This window comes from Papio anubis, chromosome 1 (genome assembly GCF_008728515.1).
Source record: "Papio anubis isolate 15944 chromosome 1, Panubis1.0, whole genome shotgun sequence".
NCBI classification, from domain to species: Eukaryota; Metazoa; Chordata; class Mammalia; order Primates; family Cercopithecidae; genus Papio; species Papio anubis.
Genome location: NC_044976.1, coordinates 44,169,956 through 44,196,898, shown reverse-complemented (window position 1 = coordinate 44,196,898; position 26,943 = coordinate 44,169,956). Strand labels below are relative to the sequence as shown.

General features: G+C 42.1%; 2 protein-coding genes across 5 annotated transcripts in view; one reads left to right on the top strand and one right to left on the bottom strand.

The window, feature by feature from the left end:
• The window catches only part of IPP (intracisternal A particle-promoted polypeptide), a 78,785-nt gene that overhangs the window by 47,137 nt on the left and 4,705 nt on the right, over positions 1-26,943 (top strand). Inside the window, exons 10-11 of one of the 3 annotated variants that reach the window (XM_031668095.1) lie at positions 7,494-7,784; positions 7,897-7,985. The exons of 1 other annotated variant lie outside the window; for it this stretch is intronic. In XM_031668095.1, the coding sequence (XP_031523955.1) occupies positions 7,494-7,784; positions 7,897-7,940 (335 nt within the window). In that variant the 3' untranslated portion in view covers positions 7,941-7,985. Of the gene's footprint in view, positions 1-7,493; positions 7,986-26,943 lie in introns of all 3 variants that reach the window. One more of the 3 variants, XR_002523253.2, reaches the window with a different exon arrangement.
• Positions 1,507-9,201, bottom strand: TMEM69 (transmembrane protein 69). Of its 2 annotated transcripts, none has more exons than XM_031668115.1 (3): positions 8,996-9,201; positions 4,849-4,986; positions 1,507-2,462 (listed from the first exon to the last, which is right to left on the bottom strand). In XM_031668115.1, exons 2-3 carry the CDS (start codon positions 4,888-4,890, stop codon positions 1,764-1,766), a joined length of 741 nt encoding a protein of 246 aa, XP_031523975.1. In that variant the 5' UTR covers positions 4,891-4,986; positions 8,996-9,201; the 3' UTR covers positions 1,507-1,763. The 2 variants fall into 2 exon arrangements, with proteins under 2 accessions (XP_031523975.1, XP_009205871.1); XM_009207607.4 differs by lacking the exon at positions 8,996-9,201 and adding an exon at positions 7,528-7,642.

Below are 26,943 nucleotides of genomic sequence, written 5' to 3'. Positions count from 1 at the left end.
TGGTCTTGATCTCCTGACCTCGTGATCCGCCCGTCTCAGCCTCCCAAAGTGCTGGGTTTACAGGCTTGAGCCACCTCACCTGGCCGAGATTAGGTTTTCAAGTGAAAATCTAAGGAGTTGCTTTTGCTGTGTTAAGGAAGCTTCTGCACTGGGTGCAATGGCTCACACCTGTAATCCTAACACTTTGGGAGCCTAGGCAGGAAGATCATTTGAGCTCGAGACAAGCCTGGGCAACATAGGGAGACCCTGTCTCTACAAAAAATGTAAAAATTAGCTTGGCGTAGTGGTGCACAACTGTAGTCCCAGCTACTCAGGAGGCTGAAGTGGGAGAATTGCTTGAGCCCAGGAGGTCGAGGCTGCAGTAAGCCATGACCACACCACTATACTCCGGCCTGAGCAACAGCATGAGACCCTGTGTTTAAACAAAACAAAACAAAAACAAAAACACACCAAAGTTAAAAGCTTCTCTCTGATTTAAAAGACCAGCCCGTCGAACATGGTGACACGCCACCTCTACTAAAAATACACACAAAAAAATTAGCTGGGCATGGTGGCACTTGCCTATAATCCCAGCTACTCTAGAGAGGCTGAGACAGGAGAATCGCTTGAACCCGGGAGGCGGAGGTTGCGGTGTGCCAAGATCGTGCCACTGCACTCCAGCCTGGGCAACAGAATGAACTCCGTCTCAAAAAAAAAGATGTAGAACTAAATAGGCCCGCTCATTAGAATATCAAGATGGCTCCAGCTTGACTTTTCTTTCCTAACTTATATGTACTAGTGGCTTTATTTTAAATAGTTTCCTTTAAAAATAATCATTTTGACTAGCTATATTATGTGTTTGGTGGTAAGGGATAAGTTGTATCTATACCATGCCAAATATCCTAATAAAAACTGGAAAACATGCCCGACTTACCTTTGAATGTGGCTTTCCCTCATGACACTGCTCCCTACTGACTTTAGAGCCATAGATCCTTTTGGCTCATATAATTGGGTTACACCATGTGAAATAAGCTTGTACATGCATTTCCCAGTAGTAACTCCTGTGAAAACTCCTCAATGGAACTACCTTTTCTTTCCAGACACTCACAGATAGGACGTTTTCCACTTGAAGTGGGAGAATATGTGCATTCTTTTCAGTGATCACAGGACTCTAACAAAGGGGATTTTTAATCTTTTATTTTAATTTTCAAGACAGTTAAAATAATTGAAATGTTTAAGTGGATAACTATTCATAAAATGACTGAGTGAAAACTAATATACTATGAGATGAAAAGTACTTGTCGGCCGGGCGCAGTGGCTCAAGCCTGTAATCCCAGCACTTTGGGAGGCCGAGACGGGCGGATCACGAGGTCAGGAGATCGAGACCATCCAGGCTAACATGGTGAAACCCCGTCTCTACTAAAAAAATACAAAAAACTAGCCAGGCAAGGTGGCGGGCGCCTGTAGTCCCAGCTACTCGGGAGGCTGAGGCAGGAGAATGGCGTAAACCTGGGAGGCAGAGCTTGCAGTGAGCTGAGATCCGGCCACTGCACTCCGGCCTGGGCGACAGAGTGAGACTCCGTCTCAAAAAAAAAAAAAGAAAAGTACTTGTCAGGGATTTTCAAGCTTTTGCTCAAGTAATTACTATGAAATAACAACTTCTAGAAATGAAGAAAAATCTATGAAGAATAAATTACCATTGGTGTGGGAAAAAAGAGCCAAACAGAAGTAGAAGAAGGTGTAGCCGGCATACTAATGTTATCTATAGTGTATTTTTATATTTTTTATACTTGATCAGGTCTCTTATGTCCTTTTTCTGGAAAAATACTTTTAACTACAAAAGTGGTTATAAATGAAAAAGTAGCCAGTAAAGTGACTACTACCTTCAGGGCTTTGAACCAGTTGGGATAATGTGGTAAGAGAAAAAATTCATGGTGTAATGCTATCCCCATACCCATTATTACTGTGACTATGGCTTCACTAAGTCTTTCAGAAATAAGGAAGGCAAACCATGAAAAGAAAAGAGGAGCTATACTGCTGGCTAAATTAAGGTAGTCTGGTTTGGCTGGACTACCTTCTGGTAGAGCAAAACCCCATCTGATCCCACCCAAGAAAGATAGGAAACTGGCTCCATAAGCCATCTGAGTAAAAGCTAATATGGGAATATAAGTTTTTGTCATCAGCATGACCAGTGGTGGAGCAACGAAGGGGATTAGTCCTGCCAGAGTTACATATAATGCTGGCTTTGGGCTGTCAGTTATGTAACTGATGGTGCTTGGTGACCTGGCTGGAAGTGCTTGCTTCTCCTTTTTAAAGCTGCAGGGGGATGTATGATAGCACTGTGTCTTGCTCATATACACCGGAAATGATGAGGAAAGCCAAGGCCTTGGAAATGGGGAAAAGTTCTGCTGGAGAGACATCTTGAAAGAAAGTATATCTGTTCTGCTGGCTCTTAGTCCCACTGGGAAAGAGTACTTCAGCATCTATAAAGAAAACAACCAAAAGACAAAATTAAAAATCTATATGTATCATCAGATTTTAGTCAATCCCAGTATGAAACAATTGGAATTGTTTGAAAGGAGCAAACAAAAAAGATCTGCTTTCCATTACCACATCAAACTATATAGAACGGATGAACTAACTCTGAAGTGATGTTATTGCTGGTAAAAGTATTAAATGGCTATAAAATGTACAAAAGAAACCACTGAACACAAACCAGTGATATATTTCAACCTACCACTTAATCTTATTCCATAAGAAAAATATCTGAAAAAGGATCAGGTAAAGACTAGACCTTCAGAATTTGTCCTTCTAAACTGCCTCTTTTATTTATAAATAGCAAAAGCAGCAGCACTAATTACTGTGAGAATGCTGTTTTTATATGGAGAAAATAAATCTACCTTCCAACTTAGCTTTATAAACACCACATACTTTTCACAGTTCCATGCCTTTGTGTAGGCTCTGCCTAGAATTCTAGCTCTTACTACTTTTCTATCTAGGAGACTTACCTCAACATTCAACATTCAAGTTAAAGCTTTCCTTTACCCTTCTACAGTCTGATTTAATGCTCCTATAGTAAGTATCCTGTGCACACTTCCATCATAATTTTTCTCACAGTGAATTAAAATTGTGTGTTTACTTGTCTTTGTCTCAGTAGACTTGAGAGCCAGGACCGTATTTTTTTCCTTGGCTTAAAATCCCCAGTGCCTTTCATTGTACATGGGCAAAGTAATAACCTTTCCTGCTGATTCTGTGTTTTAGTTACCAGACTTGAACTAAAAAGTGTTCCATTAAAGAAAAAATTGAAGTTTTTTTTTTTTTTTTTTTTTGAGACAGAGTCTCTCTGTTGCCCAGGCTGGAGTGCAGTGGCTTGATCTCAGCTCACTGCAAGCTCCGCCTCCCAGGTACACTCCTTTCTCCTGCCTCAGCCTCCCGAGTAGCTGGGATTACAGGCGCCTGCCACCACGCCTGGCAGCTAATTTTTTGTATTTTTAGTAGAGACAGAGTTTCACCATGTTAGCCAGGATGGTCTTGATCTCTGACCTTGTGATCCGCCCACCTCAGCCTTCCAAAGTGCTGGGATTATAGGCATGAGCCACCGCGCCCAGCAAAAATTGAAGTTATTGAAGAATCTCAGTGATCACTCAAACATGCTAGGAATGGTTCCATCTTGGAACCATTTCCCATTTCCATATTTACTGCTCTTCCCTCAGTTACTTATTTCTGATCCCCTGCCATTTATAAATTCAATCCTACATCTTGACACTACCTATTCCACTTCCCTGCTATAGTTCTCCACAGCACTTACCATTTGATGTATTAATTTTTATTTTTTTGAGACTGAGTCTTGCTCTATCACCAAGGCTGGAGTGCAGTGGTATAATCTCTGCTCACTGTAACCTCTGCCTCCCAGGTTCAAGCCATTCTCTGCCTCAGCCTCCTGAGTAGCTGGGATTACAGGCATCCGCCACCATGCCCAGCTAATTTTTGTATTTTTAGTAGAAACAGGGTTTTACCATGTTGTCCAGGCTGGTCTCAAACTCCTGACCTCAAGTGATCCGCCCGCCTTGGCCTCCCAAAGTGTTGGGATTACAGGCATGAGTGACTGTGCCTGGCCTTATTTTTTTTAATTTTTATTTTTTGAGATGAAGACTTCCTTTGTCACCCAGGCCAGAGTGCAGTGGCGTGATCTCGGCTCACTGCAACCTTGGCTTCCTGGGTTCAAGTGATTCTTATGCCTCAGCCTCCCAAGCAGCTGGGACTACAGGCGCCCACCATGCTAAGCTAATTTTTCTATTTTTCAGTAGAGACAAGGATTTTACCATGTTGGCCAGGCAGGTATTGAACTCCTGACCTCAAGTGACCCACCTGCCTCAACCTCCCAAAGTGCTGGGATTTCAGCCATGAGCCACGGCACCTGGCCAATTTTTTTTTTTTTTTTGCAAACATCGTCTTGCTGTGTCACCCAGGCTGGAGTGCAGTGGCATGATCTCAGCTCACTGCAGCCTCAACCTCCTGGGCTCAAGCAATCCTCCTCCCTCAGCCTCCCAGGTAGCTGGGACTATAGGCGTGTGACTCCATGCCCAACTAAATTTTTGTATAGATAGGGTTTTGCCATGTGCCCAGACTGGTCTTGAACTCCTTGAGTTCAAGTGATCCACCCACTTTGGCCTGCCAAGTTGCTGGGACTACAGGCGTGAGCCACTGCACCCAGCCTGATATAATAAAGATTTTACTTGTATTTTACTTAACTCTTCCCTCCATCACCTGAATACACAAAGGTAAGACTTTTTGTCTTTTTCACTGCTGCTGCCCTAGCCCAAGCAATATTTGGCAAATAGTGCTCAAATATTTGCTAAACAAACCAACCTTTGAAGATGCTTGAGAAAACTTCTGGATGAAGCGAAGCATACTGGCCCCTGTTGAAAGTCTTGTTTAGGAAGATGCCAGGCAGTTCTGATTAACGTGTTGTTGCAGCTAAGTGGAGGCACTGAATCAGGGGCATTTCTGTGTATAACACAAGATGTCACTTAATTTTCCTCATTTTATACATTAATTTTAAAATAGTAATTCATGAATATATCAGTTTCCTTTGAAAAGAATCATTAATGTTTTCAAACTATCGGTAACACGAAATAGATCCTTTTAATACCTGAACTGTTCTTTTAGCTTTGGCTGTCTGGTATAATAGAAAGAGTAATGCACATAGAGATTTTATAGATACTTTCACCATTTCCTAGCTGTGTGACACTGGGCAAATTGCTTGAGTACCAGTTTTCTCATCTTTAAAATGAAGGGTCTTCTAAATGGCATTTTTGTGAAAAAAAACTGGAAGGTCATAGCTTCTCTGTTTCCTTTTTTTCTCCTTAGTTATTTACTTTGGGGCTTAAGAGTTCACAACTCAAAATAACAATAGTACCAAACCAATATAATTTAGGTTTTTTTGTTTGTTTTGAGACAGGGTCTTGCTGTGTCACCCAGGCTGGAGTACAGTGGCATGATCTTGGCTCACTGCATCATCCGCCTCCTGGGTTCAAGCGATTCTTGTGCCTCAGCCTCCTAAGTAGTTGGGGTTACAGGCTCCCGCCACGATACCCGGCCAATTTTTGTATTTTTAGTAGAGATGGGATTTTGCCATGTTGGCTAGGCTGGTCCTGAACTCCTGACCTCAGGTGATCCACCTGCTGAGGCCTCCCAAAGTGTTGGGATTACAGGCGTGAGCCACCGCACCTGGCTAGCATTAACTCATTTAATGCTCAAAATAACCTCATTAACTTAGTACTGAGAGAGAGAATAGCCCGTTGGAGTGCAGACTTTGGTGTCAAACTTGGTTGGAATCCTGGCTCCACTACTTATTAGCTGTGTGTCTTTGAACAAATTATTTAACCTTGTTATGGTGTAGTTCATTCACCTTTGAAATAAGGGTACTAACTAATTCATAGGGTTGATGTAACTTTTTTTTTTTTTGGGATACAGGGTCTCGCTCTGTCACACAATCTGGAGTACAGTGGTGTGATCTCCGCTCTCTGCAGCCTTGACCTCCCAGGGTCAAGGGATCTTACCACCTCAGCCCTCTAAGGAGCTGGGACTACAGGCCACACCACCACGCCCAGCTAATTTTTTTTTTTTTTTTTTTGAGACAGAGTCTTGTTCTGTCGCCCAGGGTGGAGAGCAGTGGTGCCATCTCAGCTCCCTGCAAGCTTCACCTCCCAGGTTCACGCCATTCTCCTGCCTCAGTCTCCTGAGGAGCTGGACTACAGGCCCCCAACACCATGCCCAGTTCATTTTTTTGTATTTTTAGTAGAGACGGAGTTTCACCGTGTTAGGATGGTCTCGATCTCCTGACCTCGTGATCCACCTGCCTCGCCCTCCTAAAGTGCTGGGATTACAGGCGTGAGGCATCGCGCCTGGCCCCAATTTTTGTATTTTTTGTATAGAAGGGGTTTTGCCATATTGCTCAGGCTGGTCTCGACCTCCTGAGCTCAAGCAATCCACCTGCCTCGGCCTCCCAAAGTGCTGGGATTACAGGTGTGTGCCACTTAGCCTGATGTAACACTTAATAAGTTACTACATGTAAATAGCTGAGAACTGTCCCTGACACAGAGCACTTTACACAGGAGGGACTGATTGAAAACTCTAATGTAAGCAGCCAGTAAAAACAGGTGAATGATAATACGGATCTAGATCTGACAACTTCATTCTTAACCAGGAGAATGGGATGTCTAAAAAAACCTACAGTTGCTGCTTAATTTAAAAAAAATCGATTGGGCAGGGCGCAGTGGCTCGCTCCTGTAGGCCCAGCAGTTTGGGAGGCCAAGGTGAGTGGATCACTAGGTCAGAAGTTCGAGACCAGCCTGGCCAACACAGTGAAACACCCCCCACCACCACCACCCCGTCTCTACTAAAAATACAAAAAATTAGCTGGGCGTGGTGGCGGACGGCTGTAATCCCAGCTACTCGAGAGGCTGAGGCAGGATAATTGCTTGAACCTGGGAGGCGGAGGTTGCAGTGAGCCAAGATCGTGCCATTGCACTCCAGCCCACGCGACAGTGCGAGACTATGTCTCAAAAAAAAAAACAAAAACCGATTGAACTAATTTATTGATCACAGATCTTAGGGCTGGGTCAAGAAATCCTGTATACCAGTTAATGTCTTCATGCTATACTTAAGGAAGTAGGGAGGTAAGTTATCCTGGGCCTCCGAGTAGAAGGCCCACACACCCACACCCACCCACCTGAGCCCCAGACCAAAATGTCCGCAGAGCGTACCCATCACTTTTGTGCAAAATCACTTTCTTTGTAAGGACTTTCCAGATAACTCCGTTTAAAATCTCAACCATCTTCCCCACCTTTGGACACTCCCTTTCCTCTGTGGCACGTGCTTTCCAACTAGTGGATATTAAAAAGTGATAACCTAAACACCAGGGACGGCAGGTGATGCGGGATTAAGGACTGAGACTCAAAGCTTAATCCTCCTAATATAAATGAAAAAGCTCAATATTCCCATTGCCCTAGTGGGAAGACTGCAAACCGCAAACTTCAAACTGACCTCTGAGACAGGAAGGCGGGGTTTAGACGCCAGTGTCTTCGGGAAACCCTGCCCGATAGTGCCCGCGTCTCCAATTTACTACCAATCCTTGGTGCCTCCCAGCCCAACCTGCACCTGTGGCGACTTTGAGACTTGCCAGCGTTGCACGGAGAGGTGGAGAACAACCGCAACAATAGCCCAGGTCTACTGGAAAGGCACTTCCGGCAAGTGGATTCAGAGAGCCCCCTACTTCCTGAGGACTGAAAAAAAGAGTCCGGGTAGGGACTTGACCTGCGCTAACTGGTTCCTATGCCCGGCTTTCTGTTTGGGGGCCATTCTTAATTTCTAGTTGAATCCAGATGTCGAACGGTCCTTGACTTTTTATTCCAGGGCTCCCAGGCAGCAGAATCTGCCCACAGAGTTCGGGAAGGTAGAGTGCAAGTACTGAAACAATCTCAGAATGATGGTGGTGAAGGAAGGTAAGAGACTTGGGATTTTAGGCCCAATGTGACCTGGAATTGCTTGCCATCTGTGGAACTTACGTTTTACTTTGTAAAACAGGGTTTATAAGACCTATGGGGACACATCTCACTCTGCATTACGGCCCTTTACTATCATTTAAAGGGGGAAAAAAGCCCAGTTCTTACATTCATTTTCTTTGCTAGGACCTAGAAACTTCATTAAGGATTAAAGAGCAAAAGAGCAGGATTTTCACTTCCATGAACGGTGTGGTGATAAGGGCCCTAGGCTTGGGGGTGGTTGGGAAAGTCAGATCATTTCTTCTGCTGCCCTCGGCTTTCTCGGCTATGTGACCTTGGGCAAGTCCCTTCTCTTATCTGGACTTATTTCACAGGAAATGGCACCAGGCAATCTTAAGTGTCCTTCCGTGTCTATGGATAAAGCTGAAGACATGTAATAGGAGATCTCAGGGGCCCACGCCTGCCAGTCCCTCCAGTCCTCCGGATTCTAGGTAGTCTAGCTTCCTGGTTGCCAGCCATTACAAGGTTTAGCTTTCCGTGCCGGATGGAGCCACAGCGAAGTCCGTTAAAGCGCTTTTGGTCGAGCTAGGCCTTCAGTTTTATTGCCTCCTCTGTCATGGCAGCGCCGCCTCTTCCAGTAGCGCGATACCCAATGAGACTTCAGGTAGGAGAAACGGCACTGTCACAAGCGCAGGCTCTCGCCGGAATCCCGCCCTTCGCTGGGGCGGGGCAGTGACGCCTGCGCTCCCGGGGAACTACTACTCCCAGCGGGTAGCGCGGCCGACGCAGCCGCGCAGTCTCCGGGAGCAGGCCGTGTGGCCCGCTGGGGGCTGGAGTCTCAACGACGCGCACACGTGAAGTAAGGAGCAGAAGGTGGGAAAGGGCCGGAAAACACACGTTCCTCCGAAACCGGCTTGCAAGTCCTTGTAGAGGTAGTTTCGGGACGCGCACTGGCCCGGGGCGGGCTGTGGGAGGGTGAAGAAAAAAGGGATACACATATGCATACTCACCCACTCATTCATACGCGCCCAGGCCCTGGAAGTGGGCAGGGGGGGTTAGAAGGGGCGTACTAAACTAGGCTTGTCCCTGCCTCAGGCGGCACGAGGAAAGACAGAGGATTCAATTCTGTAGGAGGTAGAGGCGACCACGCACCGCCTCAAGCGGCGAGGAAGGGAGCCGAGGGCGGGGCAGGGCATAACCGCCGTTCTGGAGGCCGAACGTTGGCAGCGTGGGGCACTGGCGTCCGGCTGGGCCGCCGGAGCCGGTCCCGTGCGCATGCGCTTCTTCAGGTGGGCGTGTGTAAGGCGGGGTCGGACGGGGGAGGGGAGGGCCGTGCTGCTCGTCGCTCCTCCTCCTCCACCCGCTCTGCCCCTCCTGGACCTTGTGGGCCGGGCAGCCATTTTGGGAAGAGCTTTGTTATGGTTGTGAACTAAACGCCTCTGCCGGGTCGACAAGCTGGGGACGCGTCCTCAGACGCCGCGTCTAGTCCCTGGCCATAGCTCCGCCGCTGCCTGGTGAGTGGGAGTTTGGGACAACGGGGCAGTAGGAGATCTTGGAGTCGTTCCGGCGCGAGGCTCCGCCCGGTGCCTAACCAACCGGCTGTTAAAACTAGTTGAAAGAAGCTCTCACACAGGTGGTTGGGTGTAGGTCCGACCCGAGAGGGGCGAGCGGAGCCCACGGGTCAAGTGGTTCGGACGCGGCACCCCTGCCACCCCCGTGCGTGGAGCTTTGCACGCGAGCGTCGCCGGGGCTCCGCGAAAGCGCTCCTACTTTAACTTTGGTCTTCGGGTCGGAACGCTCACCTGCGGCTCTTTGGCTCCTCTCCAGGCGATGCGGCTTGGTGCTGGTTGAGTGACTTGGCTTAAGGGTTTTTTTCTTTCCTTCTTGAAATGAAAGCTAAGGGCTTTTGTTTTCCTTCAAAGGAAAACCTGAGGACGAAAAAGTATAAGTCAAATGTTGGATATCTGAGGGGAAAAAAGTTTTAACCCCCAGCTTTCCGGTTCTCTGGTAGCGAGGTGTTTTCGTTTGGATTGAGTCTATCCAATGTCTACCAACCTCCTTTCCTTGGAGGGGCGGAGAAAGCTGGTCGATCCTGAAATGTTTTAAGTGTTTTTTTTTTTCTCTTGTTTTAAATTTAGTTCTCCCCAACCCGTGAAATTCGAAAGAAAGTCTGAATCTAAAATGGCTGTAGCTTGGGGAAGTGCCCTGCCCTTCGATTACTTAAATACATTAACGTTTAAAGGTTTTAGTCGTTTCCCCTGTGGGGACATTAACTGAATCTTTGGATCTTTTAGTTTTTTGCAATTGGTGTCTCACCTTTAACTCTCCTTATGCTAGGTGAAAACAAAGGTGAGGCTCACAAAGTTGAGTACTCCGAAAGTTTACATAAGAATGGGTGTGGTGCGGTGTGTTGTGCGTGTTTAATAGTTGCTTATAGTTTTGAAATTGTGCTGTGGTGTCAATTTTATCTGCCAACTTTGTGCTCTGAAGTTGGCTTGTCATATTTGTTGAAATATTTTTAACATTGATAATTATTGCTTACCAGAAAAATACGGAGTTAATTATAGTGGTTCATGTTTTAGTTTAGTAGTAAGTCATGTTCTTGTGTAAACCTTATCCAAAAGTAAAGTGATTGGTAGTCACTCCTCAGTAGAATTATATTTGTACTTTGGTAGACTGCTGATCTTTTCTAAGGTCTTTTATATTCAATATTTGAAAGGAAATTAGGGTGCTATTAAGTTTGAGATATTAACTAGAATAGTGTTAAGACATTTTAACAAGTGAAAACATACTTTAAGTATGGAGTGCCTGATTGTCGTGCCCTTTTAAACAAAAGGCTGTCTTTTATTTCCTGTTTTTTTTTTAAACCGATAGATCCAGAAGTTTAAAGAAAAAGTCATAGATTGGAAACAAAAACCAGTAAATTTCAGTATTTGGAAAGGTGCTGGAGCCTGTATCTATTTAAAAGATAAAAGAGTGAAATGCTAATTGTGAATGAAAACTTTGAAATTAATAGTAAAATAAACTGTCATCTTTCCCAGGGAGTCAGTTTTCAATGTACCTTTTGACGTTTCTTCAAATACAAAAGTTGATTTTTGTTATCTCCCCTAGGATTTTTTTTGTTGTTGTTAAATTATTTTGGTGGTTTTACAGGAAAAATATTTAAAGTTTTTAATAGAAATTACAAGTTGCTTTGTGTTTTGTCACTGTTAACTACTAAACTGGAGTTAGATCTTACTCTTTTTTTTTTAGGGTACTCAATGGTTTGTACATGTTAATATATACATTTAATTGATTCTGGTTGGTGTCTTATCAGAGCTCTTAATTTGTGATATGGGGGGAACTCTTGGGAAGCCTCTTTATTTTGAGCGAATTCAATTTACTAGATTGCTCATCAGTGGCTGTTAAGATGCTTAGCTGAGGAGGACACATTCAACCATTTAAATTTAGAATGATATGAAATCTGGTGCACATTTCTGCTTATAATTCATTTTTAATGCTGAGTTAAAGATAAGACACAATCGTGAATCATACTTCAGAAGATTGCATATCTTTATTTTATGGTTATAACTCTGATGTGCCAGGGACTGACTGCTGTTTAAAGTGCTTTATATTTGTTATTTATTTTCTTTTTTTTTTTTTCTTTTTTTTTCTTTTTTTTTTGAGGCGGAGTTTCACTCTTGTTGCCCTGGCTGGAGTGCAGTGGCTCGATTTCGGTTCACTGCAACCTCCGCCTCCTGGGTTCAAGCGATTCACCTGTCTCAGCCTCCCAAGTAGCTAGGATTACAGGGGCTCGCCACCACGCCCGGCTAATTTTTTGCATTTTTAGTAGAGATGGGTTTTCACCATGTTGACCAGGCTGGTCTTGAACTCCTGACCTCAGGTGATCTGCCTGCCTTGGCCTCCCAAAGTGCTGGGATTACAGTCATAAGCCACTGCGCCTGGCTTGTTGTTTATTTTTATAAGTATACTGGTTCATTTGTTTTGTTTTGTTTTTGATACGCGGTCTCACTCTGTCACCCAAATTGGAGTGCAATGGCGCGATTTCTGCTCACTGCAGCCTCCGCCTCTCAGGCTCAAGTGATCCTCCCACCTCAACTTCCCTAGTAAGTGGGACGACAGGTGCATGTCACTGCGCCGGGCTAAATTTTTGTTTGTTTGTATTTTGTTAGGAGGGGGAGGGTTTATCATGTTGCCCAAGCTGGTCTCAAACTCAGGGGCTCAAGCAGTCTGCCCACTTTGGCCTCCCAAAGTGTTGGGATTACAGGCGTGAGCCACAGCGCCAGGTCTAAGTAGATGCTGTTTTATACCCATTTTATAGTTGAGGAAAAGAAGTCCAGAGACTCATCCAGCTAGTAGGTAAAAGCCTATATTCAAATTTAGGCAATCTTAGTCGTTGTGTTTAACTTAACGGTTATGGTCACTGCCTTTAAACATGAAAGTAAGACTGTTGGTCTAAAAGATGAAAGGCACACAAAATTTTAAAGGATTCCAACTAAAAAAAACTAATGGGAAAGGCAAATTTTGGTGTATTTATGGTTGTTCAGATAGATGAGGGGAAAAATCTAGGTGGCGGAGAAATAACATACCACCTCATAATTGACTGTTGTCTGGAATTTAGTATGTGGTTGTGCTGTTAGAGACCTAATTGCCAAAGTTACTTCTAAATCAGACTCAGTGTTTCCTATTTCCCACTGAAATCTGCCTCAAACAGCTTATAATCAAACTTGAAAAATAGTTCAGTAAGAGGAACTGAACTTTTGTCCACAGGTGTAACTTAACTGAGGTAGATATATTTCTTCCCCGAGATATGGAGTCTCCCTCTGTCGCCCAGGCTGGAGTGCAGTGGCGCAATCTCCAGCTCACTGCAAGCTCCGCGCCTCCGGGTTCCGCATGCATTCTCCTGCCTCAGCCTCGGTGGCTGGGCTGCAGGCCGCCATATTGACTGTAATTTTTTCTATTTTTGGTAGAGGCGGGGTTTCACCCATGGTCTCGATCTCTGACTTAGCGATCCGCCCATGCAAGGCCTCCCCAAAGTGCTGGGATTACAGGCGTGAGCCACCGCTCCCGGCCAGATATATTTCTAATGTTATGTAAATTGAATTTTTATACGTGATTTCAAACATGCTAGGCAAACATTTAAAAGAGCCTATTGTTTTTCTTTACTAAGTCTAATAGTCTTTAATTGATCTATTAGCTGAATCATTTTTCAGCTAAAACAACTCAGTAAAAGAAACTAGGGACTGGGAATATCTAGATGACCATAAAACAAAGAACTGTATAGTTTAACAGATAATACTTAATAGTTGGAGGATAACATAAAAAGCAATTATTCTTAAAGGAGGTGATTTTAACAAACTCTTTAAGTTCATCTTCCTTTTCTAAGATAAAAACCACTTTGCCTTCAAAGCCACTTTGCCTTTTGTTAACCATACGTCAGGCTAGAGAATCACCAGAATGAACAAAGTTTTAGTACCCTTTTCTGAGCAGTAGGTCTATTTGTGTGGAGTAAGTTTTTTCCCCCAGAAAAATCTCATTTGGTTAAGTTTAGCTGTACTTTAAATTGAGCTTGCAGACTCTGTTTCTGCTCAAGTTTAAAAGTTGGTTATATAAAAAAGTTCTTGTCTGAATTATTGCTATCCTTAAAGTATGTAAGTATATAGAAAAGTTGGTTTTGGGGCTGTCTAGTTAATTTGAAAGAGCTTTTCCAGTTTTTGTGCTGTTTGTAAATTTTTCTACTTTTTAATTCATCTTACCATGTATGGCAGAAAGAGCAATAGGAACCATTTATTGTGGGCTTCATAAACTTAGATGCTGTAATGAAGTCAATTATGTAATCTTATTATTCCTTACTATTTAAATAAATACAAGAGAGTATACAGAGGTTCCAAGAAGTTAAGTAATTTGGGTAACATAGAGATGGAGATTTGGGCAGCTTTCTGTGATTCCAAAGCATAGTTTCCACCATACCTCACAGAGAAATGGCATAGTATGGTAATCAGTGGTTGGCTTTGCAGCCAGACCATTTGGGTTTGAATCTCAGCTTTGCTGCTTACAGCTTTGTGACTTTGAGTGAATTACTTAAATGAGACTCTTTGTTTCTTCATCTGTTAAGTAGAGATAACAATAGTACCTTCTCCTAGGGTTGTTGTAATAAATAAATGATATTTGTAGAATTCTTAAAATAATGTCTGACCGTAAGAGCTTCATGATTATTAGAGAAGTTGTCTTTAATGAACATCCTTTTACACACCAATCCAGTGAAACTCAGTGAAATCTGCACAGATGAGTTGCACATGGAATAGTTTTTCTTTATTAGATACTGCTTTTCTGTTGACTTTTGTAATTTATTTGAATCAGGATCTAGGTCCCACAAACTGCAATTGACTGCCATTTTAAATGCCTTTATTTGCATATTTCTCCTCAGTTTTTTTCCTTGTATTTTGTTAAAGAACCAGGTCATTTGTCCTGCAGTTTCCCACATTCTAGATTTTCTTGATTCCTTGTAAATTGGTAATTGGCTATAGAGGCTTAGATTGAGATTTGATTTGGAAATAGAGAAGACTGAGAAGACTAAATTTGTTAGTGATTCTGTGTATTTGGGAATTTTTATTTTCTGGTTTGTTCAGTGATTCTCATTGTATCATTTTCTTGCAATTTCTCTGTTGGGCAACACAGGGTAACTTTATGGGTTATTTACTCTGGTTTGAGATGCTATGTAAAGTGGAGTGTTTGGTTTGCTTTGGTGCCCAATTCAGTGTTAACTTTTCCAGGTGTTTTTTTTCCTGCCTTTTTTTCCCCCTACTTGTATATTTATTGTGTTATAAAATTGAGCCAAGTATCATGAGTTTTCAGTGTTTTTATTTCCTAGTTTTGGTTACTAATGAATAGTTGTCTCAGCATATTCAATCTGAAAATTTCTCAAAACTGAATTTTTCTCCCTATTATCTGCCCTCCAACTATTAGGCATTTTATTGTTTGCACTTATGGTATACTCACTATAGGCTAGGCACTATTCTTTTTTCTTTTTGCAGGGAACAACATCCAGGCATTACTCTTAACACTTTATATACATTCACTAATTTTTTTTTTTTTTTTTTTTTTTTTGAGACGGAGTCTCGCTCTGTCACCCAGGCTGGAGTGCAGTGGCCGGATCTCAGCTCACTGCAAGCTCTGCCTCCCGGGTTCACGCCATTCTCCTGCCTCAGCCTCCCGAGTAGCTGGGACTACAGGCGCCTGCCACCTCGCCCGGCTAAGTTTTTTTGTATTTTTAGTAGAGACGGGGTTTCACTGTGTTAGCCAGGATGGTCTCGATCTCCTGACCTCGTGATCCGCCCGTCTCGGCCTCCCAAAGTGCTGGGATTACAGGCTTGAGCCACCGCGCCCGGCCACATTCACTGATTTAATCAACAGCAATTCAAGAGTCTCCAAATTAGGTAGGTGTTTGAGACACAAAGAGGTGAGATGACTTGTTCAAGGTCACACGGCTAGTGTGTGACAGAGCCATCTAGGTCCCGAATTTGCTATTCTACCTTAAAAATTAATATTTGCTTTGGAAGTGAAGCTTATCTTGAGAAGAGATTTTTAGAGATGCTTGTAAAGTGATTCTTTTTTAAAAAAAAAAAAGTATGTCTCGGCTGGTCATGGTGGCACACACCTGTAATCCCAGCACTTTGGTAGGCCGAGGCAAGCGGATCACATGAGGCCAGGAGTTTAAGACCAGACTGGTCAACATGGCGAAACCCTGTCTCTACTAAAAATACAAAAATTAGCTGGGCATGGTGGTGAATGTCCGTAATCCCAGCTACTCTGGAGGCTGAGGCACTAGAATCACTTGAACCCGGGAGGTAGTGGTTGTAGTGAGCCAAGATTGTGCCATTGAACTCCAGCCTAGGTGACAGAGTGAGAGACTTTCTCCCAAAAAAAAAGGCATGTCTCAATCTGTTAGTCACTACTATTAAATCACTCAATTATTTAAAAAAATACATAGTTTTGAAAATGTTACAAATAGCCTGTTGTAATCATAGGGAATTAGAGCCTTTTGGTGCTGCTGAAACTGATAAAAGTTTATTTATTTTGCAGAGACGGTCTTGTTCTGTTGCTCAGATTGGAGTGCAGTAGCATGATCATAGCTCACTGCAGCTTTGACCTCCTAGGCTCAAGTGATCCTCCCACCTCAGCTCCATCCTGGGCCCTCACCCCCAGCCCTGCTGGGAAATAGAAGTGTGTGCCATCATGCCTGGCTAATTTTTTTTTTTTTTTTTCCCGTATAGATAGAGTCTCACTATGTTGTCCAGGCTGGTGGTGAACTCCTGGACTCAAGCAATTCCTCCCATCTTTGCCTCCCCACATGATGAGATTACAGGCATGAGCCACTGTGCCTGGCCTGAAATTACTTTTTAGGAAATGTTTTTGGAACAATGAAGCAGAAGAAGGCACAGTAATTCAAGTTGATTCCTAATGGCAAGGCTGGCAGGATTCTTGTGTTGGATATTCTACTAATTGGGCTTTAAAATGATCCTTTGTTGTTTCTTTTGTCTGTTTACCATTTTAACCCCTTTCCAGTATTGCTTTTTTGTGAATCTTAGTGGGAGAGGATGCTGGAAAGGTTGGGTGCACACACACACACACCATGTAGATAAACTTTCTGTGCTGGACCCCTGGCAGCTAGAGCTGGGTCATGTTACCCAAACTGTGCCAGTCAGATACCCTTGACTTTGGGGACTTGCACCAGAGTGAGAGATGATGCAAAGATGCAAGGAGGGTTTGGAATTCATTCCAGTGGCTGTTGGTGGTGGCATTGCTAGCTGGAGCAGTTTCCTCAGCAGGCTCTTCCTGTGGCATGACCTTGGCAGGGGTTTTGACTGCTTAGCTTCCTTTGGTTTTTGGTGTTTGCCAAGTCAAGAGAGCCTTTCCTTCATTCTCTGAATTCCCAGGGTTCTTCTGATAAATTTCTTTTTAAGCCTTGTCAGACAATTTTCCCTTTTATCTGCCCCAATTCTCAAAAGTGATAGTTCTCAACCTTTTAAAATTTATCTGGAGTAAGGCCTGGACATCAGTGATTTATTAAAGCTCTCCGTGTGATTCTTTCTTTTAGTAATCTTTTTATTACAGAAGCAGTGTAAGGATAATGTAGAATATTAGACTATATAGGTACGCAAAAATAAAGCCTTGGCATTCCTATCACACAGGAGTTACTACTGTTAACAACTCGGTGCATTTTTTACCAGATTGTCGTCTAAGCGCGTATATTTAGGTTTCTATTTTTATTTTACTAAATGAGATCAACTTCCTATTTTTAGTGGGTGATACCCGCTTTCCATGTGAGTAAATGTTCATTTCTTCTAATACCCAGGTGCTATTCAAATTTCTCCAGCTGATCCAAAAAAAAAAAATGTTTATTACAGCTAGCTGTCCAAGCTATTATCTGATTTAGGACCTTGTTGCAAATGTTTAATTTATCTATATCTTTTTAGTGTAGTATAGTCTTTATTTTTCAGTGACACTGATTTTGAGACTGTGTCACTTACCCTAGAATGGTTTGGTATGATCACATACTTATGTTATTATTTAGCTTGTTCTTTTTTTAATTCCTGTGTTTTTCTCTAAAGTTTATAGCTGACAGATTGATGGATTCACCTTTAAACATTGTTGACTAAAATGCAGCATAGCAATTCCTCATTTTGCATTGTATCACAAAAGACATTGTAATGCTAAGATAGGTTCTTTATTAAGGTAGTCCTATCTATATATTAAACAATCTTTCGGCTTAGAACAAGAAACTAATTTGCATGGTGTTACGTTGGTGACGAAGGATTTCCCAGTCCCTTATCAATCGTTGGTCTTAATTTTTTTTGGAAACAGCTTCATTGAGCTCTAATTTATATAACAAAATACACTTATTTAAAGTGTACAATTTAGTGGTTTTTAGTATATTCAGAGTTGTACAACCATTGTAGAACCATTGTAGAACTACGTGATCTTTTATGTCTGGCTTCTTTCATGTAGCATAATGGATGAAGGTTCATCCATGTTATAGGATATTATCAGTATTTCTTGTGGTTATGCGTGATTAGGATTAATGGATCATAGAGGTTTTACAACTTGTTGTTTGCCAGTTTCCAAAGTGGTTGTGGGCCAGTTTACACTATAATCAGCAGTGTATGAGAATTCTTTGTTTGTGCCTCATCTTCATTAACACTTTATAGTGTCAGAATTTTTTTTTTGCCAGTTTGATAGGTGTAAAATAGTCTCATGATTTGATTCAGGTTTTAAGAGTATGAATTAGTGAATAATTCAAGATAATGTTCTATATTGTGCTTTATATTATGTCATAGCACTTCACATAATTTCTCTCATGCACCTCTTATGGGTACAGAAATCCCATTGTTGTCGTTGAATTTGTGATAGAAATACAATTTTGTTCATTTATATTTTTTTCTTTTCCTAGCCGCTACAGGGATTTTGTTTATTAGACTCCATAATAGACTTTACATATCCATGTTAATCACCATAGTATTAGGTACTTTCTCTTTGTTCTTACTTTTGTGAAACAGGGTCTCACACTGTAGCACAGGCTGGAGTGTAGTGGCATGATCATCACAGCTCACTGTAGCCTTGACTTCCCAGGCTCAAGCAATCTTCCCAGCCTTTCAAGTAGTTGGTACTACAACACCACTATTTCTGGCTAAAATTTTTTTTTTTCCCCCTCAGAGGAGTTTTCCTCTGTCACCCAGGCTGGAGTGCAGTGGCGCAATCTCAGCTCACTCACTGCAACTTCCACCTCCTAGGTTCAAGCAATTCTCCTACCTCAGCCTCCTGAGTAGCTGGGACTAAAGGCATGCGCCACCATTCCTGGCTAATTTTAGTATTTTTAGTAGAGATGGGGTTTCACCACATTGACCAAGCTGATCTCGAACTCCTGACCTCAAGTGATCCGCCTGCCACAGCCTCCCAAAGTGCTGGGATTACAGGCGTGAGCCACGGCGCCCAGCCGAAAACAAATATTTAAAAGCATGGTTGTGTCTCTTTCAACCACAGTCAGCTTCATGGGTGACAAGCAAAGTAAGCAAGAACTGGAATCTTAACTTAGATTGGCGTTTGGGGAATTGGGTATGGGTCAGTGAGAAGAGAAAGAGAATTCGGGGGTCAAAGTCATGGTAGCTTACAGGTATGGGCTCTTGCTCTGCTGGGAAGCTCTACTGTATCTCCGTAGTTCATTCTTCAGTTTCACGCTTTAATTGTTCTCACACCCCTCAACTCCTCTGCACTTACCCGTACTTTTAGCTGAAGGTCTTGCTTTCTACTTAGTTGAGAAGATAGAAGCAATCAGGATAGACCTTCCAAACTCTCATTGCATTAGTACCCACGCGTTCTGCTTTCCCACCTGTTCCTGTAAGTGAAGTATTCATGAGCTTGTTGAAGGCCAGTCTTTACTGGTACATGACATCTCACCCCTCTGAATTGCTGAAGGATATTTCAGCAGTTTTCTGTATCAGCTGCATGAAGTTTTCTTTCTCTGCTGGGTTATTCCTATCAGTGCAGTAAAAAACTTCTTTTGACCACACTATCCCCTTCTAGCCTACATGCTCCTTTTCTCTGTTCTGCAGCAACACTTCTCAAAAGAGTTGTCTACACTTTTAGTTTCCAATTCCTTCCCTCTCGAACTCACTGGAATCAGGCTTTCACCACTTCCCTTGTCCAACATTGTCACTGACACTTCCAAGTGAATCCAGTGGTGAGTTATCAGCTTTTTATCCTATTTAATAACATTTGAAAATGGTCACTCTACCTTCTTGAAACATGTTTCTGCTTAGCTTCTGGGTCCCCACACTTTGATGGTTTTTTTCCTCAGTCCTCCCAATCTTTAAAGTTATATATCAAGGTTCCATCTCTTTTTACATTCGCTTTGTTGATGATCTCATCTAGGTCCATGGTTTTAAATGAAATTTGTCTACAGTCTGTATTTGTCATGAACTGCAGACTGTTATCCAGCTATCTACTTAACATCTCCACCTTGATGTCTGATAGGCACCTAAAAGTTAACGTGTATAAATAGAGTTTTTCTATCTCTCATTATTTGTGGAATCTAGGCAAATTATTAGAATTAGAGTTTAGCAAGGTTGCTGGATATAATTTATGCCAGCAGTAAACAGCCATTTAAAGGAAATAATGCAATAGCATCAAAAATACATTTATAAGGTATCTAAGAATTTTTTTTTTTTTTTTTTTTTTTTTTTGAGACAGAGTCTCGCACTGTCGCCTGGGCTGGAGTGCTGTGGCACAATGTCGACTCACTGCAACCTCCACCTCCCGGGTTCAAGCGATTCTTCTGCCTCAGCCTCCTGAGTAGTTGGGACTACAAGTGCCTGCCACCATGCCCACCTAATTTTTTGTATTTTTAGTAGAGACAGGGTTCATAGTGTTGGCCAGGCTGGTCTCGAACTCCTGGCCTCGTGATTTGCCTGCCTTGGCCTCCCAGGCAGGAGCCACCGCGCCTGGCCTGAAGAAATCTTTTTAAAAAGATATACAGCATCTTTATGGAAAAAAAGTTTAGAACTTTACTTGATGATGTTAAAGAAGACTTAAATAAGAAATTGACCATGCTCATGATTTGGAAGATTTATTATGAAGATATCAGTTCTCCCATTTTAATCTAGATTTATTGCTATTCCAAGCACTGTCATAACAAGATTTTCCCCCTTAAATTTGACATAGTTGTTTTTAAAATTATTTATTTATTTATTCATTTATTGTTAGAGACAGAGTTGCTCTGTCACCCAGGCCTGGAGTGCAGTGACACCATCTCTGCTCAGTGCGGCCTCAGCTTCCCAGGTTCAAGCAATCCTCCCACCTCAACCTCCTGAGTAGTTGGGACTACAGGTGTGAGCCACCACACACAGCTGATTTTTGTATTTTCTTTGTTGTGGAGATGGGGTTTCACCATGATGCTGAGGTTGATTTTGAACTCCTGAGCTCAAGCGATTCTCCCACCTCAGCCTCCCAAAGTGCTGGAATTACAGGCATGTACCACCGTTCCTGGCCTGTTTTAAAATTAATGTTAAAGAGCCAGAGAGGCTGGGCATGGTGGCTCACACCTGTAATCCCAGCATTTTGGGAGGCCCAGGCAGGTGGATCAGTTGAGGCCAGGAGTTCAAGACCAGCCTGGCGGGCATGGTGGCACACGCCTGTAATCCCAGCTACTTGAGAAGTTGAGGCACGAGAATCACTTGAACCTGGGAGGCAGAGGTTGCAGTGAGCTGAGATCATACATACCACTGTACTCCAGCCTAGGTGATGGAGTGAGACTCTGTGTCTCAAAAAAAAAAAAAAAAGCCAGAGAGTTAAGACTAGCCAAGGCATTCTATCGGTATATTATGAGGGGAGATGGCCTTGCTCTAATACATATCAGAATATTATTGTAAAGGTATAATAGTTAAGACATATGGTGGTAGTGTCAAAATATGTAAATAAGCCAGTGGAACAGAAATTTGGAAGCAGATCCATACATATATAGAAACAATTTATGATAGAGCTGGCTGTATAAATCAGTGAAAAAAGAATACTTCTGGAACAATTTTTATTTTCATACGGAAAAGAATGAAATTGGACCTGGGTCTCATACCATATACAAATCATTTCCAACTGATTGAAGTCCTAAATGTGAAAGACAAAACTTAAAACTAAGAAGTCAATATAGGTAAATTGTGTGGACCTTGGAGAAAAACTACTATAAACAAGATACAGAAATGTGAATCATAGAGTAAATGACCAGCAGCTTTGATTGCATCTAAATTAAGAATGTGTGCTCATCAAAAGACATGGGAAAGAAAATCAAAAGATAACCTTTGAAGTGGAAAAAGGTATTTGCAACTCATAATCAAAGGATTTGTATCTGATTTATTCTCTTGCGTTAAATAAATAAGGTCAACAACCAAAAGAAGAATGGTAAAAAGAATAGGTATCTTATGAAAAGGGAAATACAAAGACCTGATAAATAGATTAAAAGACTACAGTAGGTGATCATGTTATACCCACCAGCAAAGAATAACCTCCGGTCTGGCCATATGTAGTTTGGTTGAAGATGTAAAGCAGATGGAACGCTTAAAATGCTGCTGATAATGGTGAAAACTGGTTACACCTTGTTCGAAAGTGTTATGACGTTACCTTGTGAAGTTGAAGATGTACCGCCCTACTAGTCACCAAAGCATTTATTCAGGAAATATTTATCTACTATGTTCCAGATAGTGTTCTATGTGCTTGGGATCAGTGGGAGACAGATAAAGATAGGTTGATGACCAGTGGTATGGGGAAATACTAAAAAGGAGTTCAGATTTGGGCCAACTTATGTTTTTCATTTTTATGGACGTAAGATCTAAGAATGTTACATACTGTTTGTTATAAATCAGTGCCACTCCGTTCTTTGAATCCTTTTATTTGCTAAAAAGCACTTCACAATCCATCAAAAATATTTTTAATGATCCCTTAGCTGAGAACTACATTATGTTCTTTTTCTGTTTTATGCAATACACAGATTATAAACTATCCAGTTAATTTATGAAGTCATGTTACTTAGTCGTTTTATCAATTTTGGCAGAGGGTGGGGGGATCATACCCAAAAGCCTTTCTTTACCCTGAAGAAGACTTTCTTTTTTTTTTTTTTTTGAGACGGAGTCTTACTCTGTCGCCCAGGCTGGAGTGCAGTGGCCGGATCTCAGCTCACTGCAAGCTCCGCCTCCCGGGTTTACGCCATTCTCCTGCCTCAGCCTCCCGAGTAGCTGGGACTACAGGTGCCCACCACATCACCCGGCTAGTTTTTTGTATTTTTTAGTAGAGACGGGGTTTCACTGTGTTAGCCAGGATGGTCTCGATCTCCTGACCTCGTGATCCGCCCGTCTCGGCCTCCCAAAGTGCTGGGATTACAGGCTTGAGCCACCGCGCCCAGCCTGAAGAAGACTTTCAAATGACTAAACTACGTCTGTTATTGTTTTACTTAAAGTTACTTTGTTTATGGAGCCAAAATTAAACAAGGCTGGTCAAAAGTTAGATGCTGCATACTTTTAGATTTTCGCATACAGCTATTAAATCCCTGGGCTGGCCGCAGTGGCTCACGCCTATAATCCTAACACTTTGGGAGGCTGAGGCAGAAGGGTCCCTTGAGGCCAGGAGTTTGACACCAACCTGAGCAACATAGTGAGACCTCCGTCTCTACCACCGCTGTTGCTGGCATGCACCTGTTGTCTCATCTACTTGGGAGGATAAAGCAGGAAGATTGCTTAAACTCAGGAGCTTCAAGCTATGGTGAACTATGATTGTGCCAGTGAACTCTAGGGCAGCAGAGTGAGACCCTGTCTCCAAAAAAAGAAAGAATAATCTCTGTATTTGAGCCAAACTTAAACGGTGTTACAGAGAAAACAGGGCTTTTTAATTATTTTATATAGTATAGATAGAATGGAAACTATTTCATGGTTGAAGATGTGCTCAAAATTATGCCTTTGACAGAATTAAAATGGTATATCAATGACAGATGGAGAATGTATTGAAATTAAGTGAAGTTTTTAATTTTTATTTTTTAAGACAGGGTCTCACTGTCACCCAGACTGGAGTGCAGTGGTACAGTCATAGCCTACTGCAACCTTGAATTCCTGGGTTCAAGTGATTCTCTCACCTCACCCTCCAAGTAGCTGAAACTATAGGCACCTACCACCATGCCTAGCTAAGTTTTAAATTTTTTGAAGATACAGGGTCTCCCTATTTTGCCTAGGCTGGTGAAGTTTTTCAAGTTTAGGGCATTACATCAGCCATTAACTTCCTCAAGAACATTTGTTCAGCCTAATATGTAGATGCAGGTGTTCTGTTTTGTTTTTGTTTTTGAGACAGTCTTGTTCTGTTGCCCAGGCTGGAGTGCAGTGGTGTGATATTGGCTCACTGCAACCTCTGCCACTCCCCAGGTTCAAGCAATTCTTGTGCCTCAACTGCCCAAGTAGCCAGGATTACAGGTGTGTGCCATCACACCCAGCTAATTCTTGTATTTTTAGTGGAGATGAGGTTTCACCATGTTGGCCAGGGTGGCCTTGAACCCCTGAATTCAAGTTATCCGCCTACCTCAGCCTCCCAGAGTGCTGAGATTACAGGCTTGAGCCACTGTGCCTGGCTAGGTGTTCTGTTTTTAAGTGTGCAATTTAATTTATTAGGTACTTAAAAATTCATAAATATTCCTACAGTATTTTGAATACTATAAATATATTCTTATTTCGGTGCAAATGTTTTGTTCACTGTCATTCATCAACTATTTCTCTGCAAACTTATTTATGCCTATCATATACTAGTTAGATTAACTTAATGGGAATATTTTGAAAATAGAAGGGTCAGAGCTGTGGGGGAAAGGTAATTTTCTGTGGGTTGAGGAATAAATGGGGGAGTGAGGAAATAAAGACAATAAGGATACACTGTTCTGTATAGATTTTTGTTAAGACTAGAGGGCAGGCGGGGTGGCGTGGCTCACACCTGTAATCCCAGCACTCTTGGAGGCTGAGGCAGGTGAATCACTTGAGACCAGGAGTTGGAGACCAGCCTGGCCAACGTGGTGAAACTCCGTCTCTACTAAAAATACAAAAATACAGGTTACACATGCCTATAATCTCAGCTATTCGGGAGGCTGAGGCACAACAGTTATTTGAACCCAGGAGGTGGAGGTTGCGGTGAGCCAAGATGGCGCCATTGTACTCCACCCTGGGCAACAGAATGAGACTGTCTCAAAAAAAAAAAAAGAAACCCAAAAAACAAAAGACTGGAGGGTAAAGCACATCAAGGATATACCTAGAGCAAGATACAGGCTTTAATAAGGGGGTTTGTTTTAATTTGGAGAATTGAGTACAGTTTTTTGTAAATTGAGTGGACCCAGTATAAATAGAAGTTGAAGTTACCAGAAGGAATAATTGGTGATGCTACTGGACTCTGGAGAAAATGAGTGGTTGAAGCCAACAGCACTGGTAGTAGTGTATCTAGGTAAAAGGAGGCTGAAGTAGAGGTAATTGAGATAAGGCCCTTGGCCAGGGAGGTGCTCTCCTAGCAGTATAAACTTAATTATAAAATATAAAATTAGGTCATGTTGTGAAATACTGAATAATGCGCCTGACATATGAGGTGCCTGATAAGTTGGAGATTTTGTTTTGAAGAGGTAAAATATTTGACAAATGTTTATGAATGAATGGTTGTATCAAGTATTCAGATACAGGGAGTTTGTAGAGAGGGAGCAAAAGTACTTTCATAATCTGAAAAAGAATGGGTGATGTAGGGTAATGTTTGTATTTAATATTAACATTGACTACTTTATTATAATTCTTTTAATTATGGGAAAATACAAGATTTACCATCAGAACCAATTGAAAAAATGTACAATTGCCATGGCATGAAGTACATTCTCAGTGTTGTGCAACCATCACCACTATGTAGTTCCAGAACCTTTTCTTACCCCAAACTAAATTTTCATCTATATTAAGCAGTCACATCCCATTCCCTCCTCTTCCCAAGCCCTGGTAATCACTGATCTGTTTTCTAGCTCTGTGGGACTGGATGTTTCATATAAGTGAAATAATACAATTTACAGTTTTTGTGTCTGCCTTCTTTCATTTAACGTAATATTTTCATGTCGTGTTGTAGCTTATATCAGTACTTCATTTCCTTTTTTATAGCTGAATAATAGCCTGTTGTGTGAATATACAGTATATTGTTCCTTCATCTATTGATAGACAATTCAGTTGTTTCTGCTTTGTAGCTATTGTGAATAAGGCTACCATGAACGTTCAGTTACAAGTATTTGTGTAGACATGTTTTTATTTCTCTTGGATATATACCTAGAAGTAGAATTATTAGGTCATATAGTACCTCAGTGTTTAACCAGTTATTCACAGTAACTGCACCATTTTACATTTCTACCAGCAATACATGAGGTTTCTAATTTCTCTGCAGCCTTGCTTTATTATACTTTGTAAAAATTTATTAAACTTTTGAATCCTTACCATATGCACGGTACCATGCTAGATACATGCTATGTGTGTTTCAAAGAATAGCAAATCAGGATTCTTAGAAGTGACAAGTTTTTGGCCTACTTTTGGAGCTAAGATAAACATTTATAACTATCCTGGAAGAAGTGAGTGTTAGTGGCCTAGTAGGCACAATTAAAGTACTTTGAGGCCGGGCACGGTAGCTCACGCCTGTAATCCCAGCACTTTGGGAGGCCAAGGCAGGTGGATCACCTGAGGTCAGGAGTTCAAGATTAGCCTGACCAATATGGTGAAACCCCGTCTCTACTAAAAATACAAAAATTAACCGGGCGTGGTGGTGGGCACCTGTAGTCCCACGTTGGGACTACTTGGGAGGCTGAGACAGGAGAATTGCTTGAACCTAGGAGGCGGAGGTTGCAGTGAGTGCCACTGCACCCCAGCGTGGGTGACAGAAGACTCTATCTTTAATAAAAAAAAAAAAAGTACTTTGAAGGTTTCATTTTCAGAGGCAGGAATTACTTCCAGATAGAGAATTAAAGGAGACTTTTTGGGCTGGTTTTTGAGGGCTGGGGGAAAGGCTTATTATTTCTTGTCTCTTAGACTGAGGAATTTAAATCCTGTTGTATTGTTGGTGGGAAACCAGACATTTTTGAGCAGAGTAGTAATATAATTACAATCTAAGTCTAGGAACAGAGTGTGGCAACCAGTAGGAGAGGCTGAGGCAGATGGTGGAAAGAGACTAGTAGTGCCTAAAAAATTAGTTTTTTAAGTTGGAGAGTAATTAGACCTTGAAGAGTCACAAGTAACAGATGGAAAAGAAGTAATGAAATGAAATAAACAAGACTTGGAAACTTTCCCTTTTTTTTTTTTTTTTTTTTTTTGTTTGAGACAGAGTGTCACTCTATTGCCCAGGCTGGAGTGCAGTGGTGGCGTGATCTCAGCTCACTGCAACC